The 10022-nt window shown below is 43.7% G+C and overlaps 1 protein-coding gene across 1 annotated transcript; it reads right to left on the bottom strand.

The window, feature by feature from the left end:
• Window positions 1-3809: 3809 nt before the first annotated feature.
• On the bottom strand, window positions 3810-6610 carry Il20 (interleukin 20). The gene is made up of 5 exons (XM_057769154.1): window positions 6452-6610; window positions 6121-6186; window positions 5858-6010; window positions 4840-4914; window positions 3810-3896 (listed from the first exon to the last, which is right to left on the bottom strand). Exons 1-5 carry the CDS (start codon window positions 6608-6610, stop codon window positions 3810-3812), a joined length of 540 nt encoding a protein of 179 aa, XP_057625137.1.
• Window positions 6611-10022: the final 3412 nt, after the last annotated feature.

Raw genomic sequence — 10022 nt, 5'->3', positions numbered from 1 at the left:
ACAAATCCAGAACCACCTAGACGATACTACCGCTTCCACGTTGATAGAGTTCTGTAGAAATATTTCCAACAGCAACAAAAACAAACTACCGGGTGAAAACGGGGAGAGGCGCTTTCAGAGCTTGCTCCCGTCTCCTGTGTCTTGCAGAGACTCCAGAGTGGGCAGAAGTGTGGGGAGGTTTGATGTGGACAAGATGGACACCATCAGCTGTGCTCTGGTTTGAGGCAGTTGGCCTGGGGAGGCTGTAGGGATCTAGGCCTAAACAGGGCATCCTGTGGGGTTGATTGGGGATTACGTATTAGGATTTCTGGGTCAGTTATTAATAAATTGGTCATTTGGAGCCAATTGCTTGCAAGGGTTATTGCTTCCTGAGTTTGTTGCTGGAGAGCACGAGCTACCTAAATAGCAGGAAATCCGACTGAAGGTTAACGGTAGGCCACTCCTCAGGCTGAAGATGCCGAGTTGGTTTCCTGGAGTGACTGCTGCAGACTGCAGGTCAGAGTTTGGTTTTGATGTATGGTCTAGCTACCATTTGTATATCAATTTCTCATCAGAGACTAAAGCAGAGAGGGGATGTGGTTCATCCACAACCTAGCAGTTCATTGTGGCCAGAGCTGGTAGGTCATTCTGAGTTAAGCATATTTCTCCTGCAATCTGCAGAGAAACCCACTGCAATTTTGCTTGTTGAGGAAGCATGTCTAGAAAGAGAGGAGACTGAAATTCAACAGAGATGCTGTACAGATAGGTTTCGCCGGGAAATCAATGGGTAGGTTTCACACCCAGGCGGAGCCACCATCGGGTCAAGTGCTGTCTCCCACCCTGGTCATTTCATCCACCCACCAAAGTGACGCTTCTCTACCTCCTGCCTGCAGGAGTACTTTACCCGTCCCCGGTGGCCGTGTGAACTTGGACTGTAGGTATCGGGAGGCAGTTCTCTACTCCCTGCCTGCAGCCATACCTTAGCCCCATCATCAGTGGCCGTGCGAAGGAAATCGGGCTGCCTTCGGCTCTGCTGCCTGTGAGCATCCCTGACACATCTTCACTTGTAGATGGTGATGAGTTTACCTTCCTCACCGGGCTACTCTAAGGAGTACATAACACGATGTATATGAAGTTCCCAATCCTCCCATAAGCACTTAATGACAACACTCATTTTCGCTAGAGTAGTCCCCTCCCACTGTTCTAAGTCTTCCATTAGATAACCGAAGCTACAATTATGACCCTTTATACAGCCCTCTATTTTTGTGGGAGACTGTTTTCCGGGCTGTCTTCTCTCCACATGGACATTCAACTCCATGGACATCCAACTCCCTTATGTAAAATGACATAGTGCTTACACACAACCTACACATCCTCCTGTGTACCTTAGCCATCTGTAGATTACTTATAATGTTTAATATAATACAAAAGCTATGTGAAAAGCTGGGAGGCTGTCAGGGAATGAAGAAGAAAAATGTCTATGCAGGTTCAATACAGATGTGATTTTTTTTCATTTTTTTTTTCAATTTTTTTTTTTTTTTTATCCAGAACTGGTTGAATTTGCGTGTACAGAACCCTCAGACAGAAGCCTGGCTACATTACATTTTATTCTATACACACATACATACATATGCACCTGTGTTAAAGCTTAATGGATAAATTGGCCATCATAAAAGACTAGCAGCCGTAATAACACACTATAATAAAAGTCATTTTAAAGTCATGGATCATTGCTTTCAGAATTTCCAACTTAACATTTTCAGACCATGGTTTATCAACTGCACAAAGAAGAACTGAGAACAGGGGTGGGGCACTGATTCCTCCATTGCAGCTTAGGGAACCCCTGTGAGCCCCTCATTAGTGTGTGCCAACCAGTAGCCCACCTTGCTGGAGTTCTCCCTCAGGCCCTAATCCACTGCTGAATTTCTCATTTGTACCATATAAGCCAAATACAACCATACAAAGAACCCAGTGAAGATGGATGGATCCTGCGGAGGGAATGAGAATTCAGTCATGGTGTAAACTCAACCAAGAAAGGGATGAAGAGGGAGAAGGAGGGGAGAGAAGGGAGAGTAAGAGAGAATAAATATTTAAAAGTCGTTTTCTGTGGTTGTGAGGATAAGGGTGATTATAATTTTCTTTTTCATATTTATCTCCATTTTTCCAATTTTCTCTATTGGCTTGTTGTTACTTATATAAATAATTTTAATTCTTAAAAGTCTGTCAAGGCAGAAATTGGAGGCAATAAAAAGAGGCAACAGTAGATTCCAAGGAGCCAAGCTGACTTGGGACACCGAACATTACAAAACTAGAGGACACCGTTCTGAGGGAGGGGAAAGAAAGAAGGGACCCATGCCAGGTCAGAAGCTAGCTCCTGGGACCAGGAAAGCTCAGCCTGAAGAACACTTGGAAAGAAAACATTTTGATTAAACAAAGACACAAAGACAAAGACTTGATCCAGCAACAAACTAGCCTGAATGACTGGAGAAAATCCAAATGGACGGACCCCGGGAGATGGCTTGTACCCTTCCCTGGGAAGCCTCTGGAGCAATAGTACATCCACATGTTCTAAACCTTTGTCCTAGAACCCGAGCCCACTAAAATTGGTGCCATAATCAAGGTGCCTGATACAAGAGTGTCATGAACCAAGGGTAAGAAAGAAAACAGAAGTGTCCAGAGGGCAGTGCGCAGAGTCGGAGAGCTAGGACCCAGAAGGCTCAAGCCCCTCATTCCGTGTCATTCACTGAGGTCATTTACAGGATTGGAGGTCCAATGAATTAGGACATGGAGCTGGAGATGGATCAACAGGAGAAAGAAGAAAGGAGCCCAGATCCTCACCCATCTTTCTTCCGAGGGAGCTAGAGGATCCTGTGTGAAACTGAGATTCAAGCTCACCCTCAATAGTTTCCCTCTCTAGGGGTATTTCCAACTTCACGCAGCTATCACTCAAAGAAAACTTTATTTAGAAATACATATGGGCCAAGGCATCCCTAGCCAGAAGATATGTGCATCTGAGTCTGGGAATTTGGGTTGGAATGCTCAATAATTGTGAGACACTTAACGTTTCCTGTCTGATATCATCTTCCAAAAATAATTTCATATCTTATGTCTTCTCCCAAAATTCATACCAAGAAGCCATTGGCTCACTTGATTCATTAGGCTTCAGCAGTAAGTATGCCCTTAATTAAACATGAACTCCTGTAGCCGTTCTTCTGGAATTTAAAGGACTCATTTATTATATGAAAATACATCACCTGTTCTGGGCAGGTTATAAATATAATCTTCTTAATGTCTTGTGTTTAAATACAAAATAAATAGAAGTTCAGTAGAAAATAAATACAATATTAATGAATAAATACAGTCATCAGTAGAAAAGATAGAAAATTTTACAAAACTACAATGTAAGGTAATATTGGGGACACACAAAGGCATCCATATAAGGAAACCAATAATACATAAATAACATACACTGTGACCAGCAATAAATTATATGACAAAGAGGTGGTGTTTGCGGTCATGTCTTCAATATACTAAGGATAGACACTGTTGGGTAGCAATGTTCTCAGCAGTATCTAGGGCCATGTCTTCATGGTACTGAGGACTGAAACTCTTGGGTAGCAATGTTTTCAGCAACATCTGGTGCCATGTCCTCATCATACTTAAGACAGACACTCTTGGGTACCAGTGTTCTCAGCAGCATCTGGGGCCATGTCTTCCTGGTCCAAAGGACTGGGACTCTTGGGTACCAATGTTCTCAGCAGCATCTGGGATCATGTCTTCCTGGTAAGGAGGACTGGGACTCTTGGGTACCAGTGTTCTCAGCAGCCTCATCACTTCATCCACATCATCTCCTCCATCCATCTCAGAAGGATGCCTATTTCTCCCAACGCCTTTACTACTGCTGCCTGAAGCTCAAGCTGAAGGAAGGGAAGAGTAGATGCCTGCTGTCAGAGAAGCAAAAGACATTTGCCCAGGGACAATCCTCCCTCCTGTCATCAGGTCAGCTGGGTTAGTGACAAGAGCATTCTTTTCCAGATGAAAAGACTGCAAGAGGTGACAGCATATCAAATTTTCACAGAAGGAAGGAAGACTACTGACCCCACTGCTCTGGTCTTACACAGGGAATGGAGGCTCAGAGAAAACTTGACTCACACAGACCAAAATAATAAGGCCATTTCCTCAAGAATTGTGTGTGTGTGTGTGTCTATGTGCATGTCTGTGCTGTCTGTGAGTGTTCCCTACTGTGTATACTTAGATCTAATAAATATTGACATGCCAAGCACTGGACCAGTTCAGAAGTAAATGGCAATCCTTGCCCATAAGGAATTCTTGGTTGAGGACGGGAACAAGCAGGAACAGTAACTGAAATGAAGCCTGATGACTGACCAAATGATAGGAGTAAGAGGGACACAGCTCTGGGAGAAGCATCCACTACCTTCCTGGAGGTGATGCCTAGGCTGAATCCTGAACAGGGAAGAGGAAGAGAAGGAGGAGGAAGAAGAAGTCAGTGAGGAGTTGACTTAGGATTTCTAGGCAGATGTGCAAAAGTATCAATGCGAGAAACACGACATATGGGTATATATGATATTGTAAGTGAATAGTTTTGAAGGTATGCATGTGTGTCCATATTGAAAAATATTGTTTCTCATTTATGTCCCTTAGAAGATCCAGGTGTCTCTGGATAGACATTTTTTCTTCACTGGTAGGGCATCATTTAGAGAGAGCATCCTTCTAGAAATGGCCCTGAGACCATAGTGAACTATTAACCTGCTTTTCATCAACATGAATATACCTCCCACGTATCTATAGTCTCAGTTCCAAAAATACACCTACCACAGTCCCTACAAAAGTGGGGCATACCTCTGTGAAGTGACTCAGAATCTGGTTGTATTTCTTCATTGCTTCTTCCCCACAATGGCATGCCATACGGGAATGCTAAAAAAGATCCAAAGAATGGTAAGGTTTGTTTTTACATTTTACTGTATATGGCACTCTGCATACCTATAGATCTGTGTGCCACATTCATGCCATGCCAGCAGAGGCCAGAAGAGGGTGTTGGGTCCCTAAGACTGGAGTTAACAGAGAGTTATAAGCCGCCATGTGATTGGTGGGAATCCAGCGTGGGTCCTCTGTCAGTGCTCTTAACTGCTGAGTCATCTCTCTGTTTCTAATTTTATTTTAAAACTTGACTTTTCTGCCCTTGCTTGGCATAAGCAGAGAATTTGGTTTGTTACCTATAATCCTGTAAATAGTCATTTCTACATTTCTGTAGGAAAGTCTCTTCTTGGGTCATCATTTGGGATCGTTTAACTAACCATCACATAGGTTAAAAGCCAAATTTTCAGTTTCAAACATGGAACTCACTGAGTCCTTTTAGAGAGAAGTAGTGTTGAAGGAGTTTCTGGTTCCTGGGCCCCACTGGCTTCCTACCAAAGCTCCTGTCTAGGAGGCTCCAGAGTAAACCCAATCCCTTATGGAAAGAATGCAATTCTAAGGTCTAACACAATCCAAGATCACGTCCAATAACCTATTGACTGACCACCTGAGCACAGAATGCCCTAGTAAGATTGTAGAATGCATTACCATAGGGGGGAAAATCTCATTTCATGGATACTAGATAATAATCATAGACATCAGACAGCCAGCATTTTATATTTCTTTAGACTTTTTAAAGTGCTTTTTGAATAGAACATGTATTCGATAAAATGGAGTATTTCTGAAGAGTTACATAGTTCAACACTTTTTTGTTTGGTTGGTTCAGTTTCGTATTCTGTTTTGTTTTGTAATGCTGGATTCAACTTCTCTACCCAGTCAACAGAATAGGAAAACAAAGCTTGGTTGCTACATGGTTTAAACTAAGTACCCAAGGTCTACTCACGCAGATAGAGAGGTCCTTCTTGATGATCAAAAAAGAATTGGCGAGGCTGCTGGTCTTTCGGAGGATGTGATGGTCAGGGTTCTGATAGAATTTGAATACTCGGTCCAGATAGAATCTCACTAAATGGCGGAGGAGACAGCACCTCTCCGAATGCTGCAAAGAGCATCCAAGAAGTGAATGAATGAGAAGGAAGACAAGATCAGGCCTGATGGAGGAGCTCTGGCTTTACCTCCTCCCCAGAGTTCCCCAGATCAAGTCCATACCTCTGTGTCTTGCAGAGACTCAGTTGTCCTTAAGATTCTGATGTCTATGTTTTCATCTTCGGCTTGCTAAATAGGAGAAAGGACAAGAAAAGACAGGTCATTGGCTGCTGCCAGGGTTTTAGCTATCACATCCTTTGACCTATTCTCCATGAGGGACCCATGAGAGGCATTTTTAAACTATTAAGTACAGGCATCTCTTGGAAATACATTGTCCAGGACTGGAGTCTCTCCTGTTTCCATTAACACACTATCAGATATACCCCGAGAAGACAGACAGACAAAGGAGGAAGAGGACAGACAGATAGGAAATATGGATCCTTCCTTTACGTACCACACTATCCTGAATCTCTGAAAAATCCTTTTGTATTGCCTGGAGGTTTGCAGTGATCACACAGCTTCCCAAATGGAGAGTCTTGAGCCCAGTCACAGGAGTCCATAGGAGAAAACCCACAGCGGAGAACAAAACAAAGGCAAAACTGAAACCTCTCATCTTCTACCTAGATCCTGGAAAGCAGAGGTGGAAATTCAAAGAGATCAGGACTATTGGCTGCTCTAGTCAATCCAGCAAGAATCCGTCGGCACCAGGTGTCCCTGGGTGGGAACTAGACAGCCTTCCCTGACTGCAAGCAATGCTAGGTGCTCACACAGCGTCCCCCAAAAAAGCTGCTTCAGACAGAAGCCTTCCCGGACCTTCTGGCCTAGGTGCTGGGTAGTACCACGGGTCATGGCTCCTTTATTGTGTCACCTTCCCCGTTCCACAGTCACTGCCAGCAGGGAAGGCCTGGAGCGACAGACACTTGCAGTGAATCGACAGACGATGACATTACAGAAGAAATGTCAAAACTTGTTTGAGGGAATTGACGCAGACACCCGCCCCTTCCAGAAAGCCATTGCAACTCCTTTTGTGGTCCCCTTAGACCTACAGGGGAAAACAGTTTCACAGAAGCTGTGACCATGCCACCAAAAATACCTAGGGGAAAATTATCTAGATTTTATAGACACCCACGGGGCAGAGAGCCTGGCTCTGTCATGATCAGAGTGCTTCACTGAGCATAATATACTCACTGAGGCCCTGAAGCCAAAAAACAAAGTCAATTATTTCGCAACAGCCCTACAGCCCATGAAAGACAAGAACAGATGGGCTCTTGGGGCTCCACAGCGCCCTCTGCAGGGAAGCCATGGTCGGACATGCTTGGAATCGATCCAATAACACTGTGCTTTTCCTCTGACCGGTATCTCAGGCCTTAGGCAGAAAGAATGAGACCCGGGAAAAAGCAGAAACACATTTGAAACAGTTCATGTATTCTTGGGGTGAGGTTATTCAGCTAAGAAGGCAATGCTTACTGAGTTAAAACTCAGTAATACATAAATTCAAAAATGGGCTATTCTAATGTTATCTTAAAAGATAACATTAGCATAGCCTAAGATAAGGAAAGTAAGTCTCGCCTCTGCCACAAAATGACGCAACCCTTTTGACATTTCTCCTGAAATATCTTTCTCTGTTAACTCATGGCCAATGCCTGCTGCTCCTTACCTGACAGTGAACCTAAGATTGGGACAGAATATTTTAATGCTACATCAAGCAAGAAATTTTCTGTAGTAAACAATATCAAAATCTTAAATAGTAACAGAATTTGACAGTGTCGTATCGAGCCCTTGAAACAGAAGGAGACTCATGCACCCTTATATATGTATTCCATAATTAAAAGTTTTCTCAAAAGTATACGATGAAAGATTTATTCATAGATGTTCTCCCCTCAAAATAAGTCAGGTAAAATTATAATAAAATCTGGACAGTCTAAATAAAATATTTGAATTTTAAGTGTTGATGAGGGACTGGGGATGGCTCAGTCCGTACAGTGCTTGTCACACAGGCGTGAGGACTGGTGTTCACTGTCGACCCCCAACCTGTGTGAAGAGCTGGGGCACACCTGCAGTCCCAGGGCTGGAAGGGCACAGACAGGGAGATGCTGGGATAGTTAGCCCGCTGGCCTAGCCAAATCACTGAGCTCCATGTCTCAGCGAGAGACCCTGTCTCAAAAACAAGATGGATGACCTCTGAGGAAGGACCCTCAACGTTGATCTCACGCAGACACATACACGTACATATGAACACACAACTCCTATCCACACACACACACATTCCACGTGCACATACACACAAGTCCTACCACACACACATACATGCTCCATGTGCACATACACACAAACACACAACTCCTACCCCCTCATACACATACACACAGAGACTGCTCATTCATTTCCCAACTGCTCAGACCCGAATAATCACACAGAAACTGTATTAATTGCAACACTGCTTAACCAATGATTCAGGCATATTCTACTTAGCTCTTACATCTTGAATCAACCCATTAATTAATCTATTAATCTGTGTATCGACATGAGGCTGTGGCTCACCAGTAAGGTTCCCAAGGCATCTGTCTCCTACAGCTACATGGTGTCTCTCTGACTCTGCCTACTCTCTCTATCTCTGTTCTGATTTTCCACCTGGCTTTTCTCTGCTAAGCCATTTGCTGAAACAGCTTCTTTATTAACTGATGGCAATAAAACGTATTCACAGCATACTGAGGGGAATCCCACATCACATACATAAATATATACACACTCCACATGCAAATCCACATGAACACACAGCCCCTCCTCCAACACACAATCACTGAGTAGTGTAATAAGCTTACTTAATGTCCCAATACGTTTGGCTGCTTTTAGTGGATTCGGAGGGTAGGAAAAACCATACTTTTTCTGCCCTAGAAGCTCCTACCTCTGTCAGTTGTCTCAGTTTGCCCAAGACTGGGGGCATAGACTGAACTCAACATTTTTTTTCAATAGGAATTCACAAGGAAACCAGAATGAGTTGGGCACACTATATCTGTATGTCAACTCATCTCTCTGGGTTTTATTTTCTTATCCCAAAATGGTGATTATTAAACTTACTCCAAAACTTATCTTCTATTTAAGTAAAACACAGTATCTACACCTAGCACACAGGGAGAGAACGACTCACTTTAAGTTGAGATTGACGTTGTTGCCTGAAACATAGTGAGTATAGAGTAAGTCTATCATGAAAAGGAGTCCCTGGAAGGAGCTGTGTCTGGAGGGACTGACTGATAGAATTTCAGTACTGTGGTGAGACGGGAACATTGCAGGCCTCAAGGCTAGTCACTGATCCTGGGCTAGTTCTCGCCCTCTGGAGGAGTGCTTCCCTGCCCACCTCTGTGTCTGAACTAACATTTTGTGACTGATATATGGAAGCCTTTTGGAATCTATTAACTTAGACCACTAGTTTCCACCAGCCCCAAGGCTAAGAACGTTATCAGAGGGCAACTTGGTCCTCTAGGACAGCTTTCCCCACTGTGCTGGGACTACCTCTTTGAAGTACAAATGTCTCGATTTGTGACTCTCTTTTTTTTTCTGTAAAAACCATAAAAACTTCATGAAATGACTTCCTCCTCGCAACATGGAATTTGGGGTAACCTAAATCTGTTACAGTTCAGAATAAAAGCTCTGATTTTTTTAAAGATGAGAGCTGTGGTTTTCACATGGACAATTAAGGTGTCATGATGTGGGACTCCCAGAATGATCCACTTTTCACCAAAGGAGTCACCTGACCGGAAGGCAGGCACCCGAAGAACCGGAAGGACCCATCACCCTCAGGCCACCTGCTGTTACTTCCTCGGGTGAGTTGGTGAGGTCTTTTCAGTGCCCCAGCACTGTTGGCTTCCTGGATGCTTGCTCCGTTGTGCTTGCCCTGAGCTAGTCAATTGTCCTAATTTGATAGACATCTCGCGACTCCGTTGGGAGTCGAACAACCCCTTCACAGGGGTCACGTATCAGACACCCTACACATTAGATATTTGCATTATGGTTCATAAAAGTAGCAA

Source organism: Chionomys nivalis, chromosome 5 (genome assembly GCF_950005125.1).
Source record: "Chionomys nivalis chromosome 5, mChiNiv1.1, whole genome shotgun sequence".
NCBI lineage: Eukaryota > Metazoa > Chordata > Mammalia > Rodentia > Cricetidae > Chionomys > Chionomys nivalis.
The sequence above is the reverse complement of the archived record's forward strand: the minus strand, read 5'-3'. Positions and strand labels throughout refer to the sequence as shown.

Excerpts from the sequence above, each read along its gene's own strand:
- Il20 (XM_057769154.1), bottom strand. The coding sequence starts at position 6,610 with ATGAGAGGTTTCAGTTTTGCCTTTGTTTTGTTCTCCGCTGTGGGTTTT. Across the intron at positions 6,187-6,451 it reads CAGAGATTCAGGATAGTGTG|CAAGCCGAAGATGAAAACAT; the intron begins GTACGTAAAGGA and ends TCTCCTATTTAG. Across the intron at positions 3,897-4,839 it reads TTCTGAGTCACTTCACAGAG|CTTGAGCTTCAGGCAGCAGT; the intron begins GTATGCCCCACT and ends CCCTTCCTTCAG.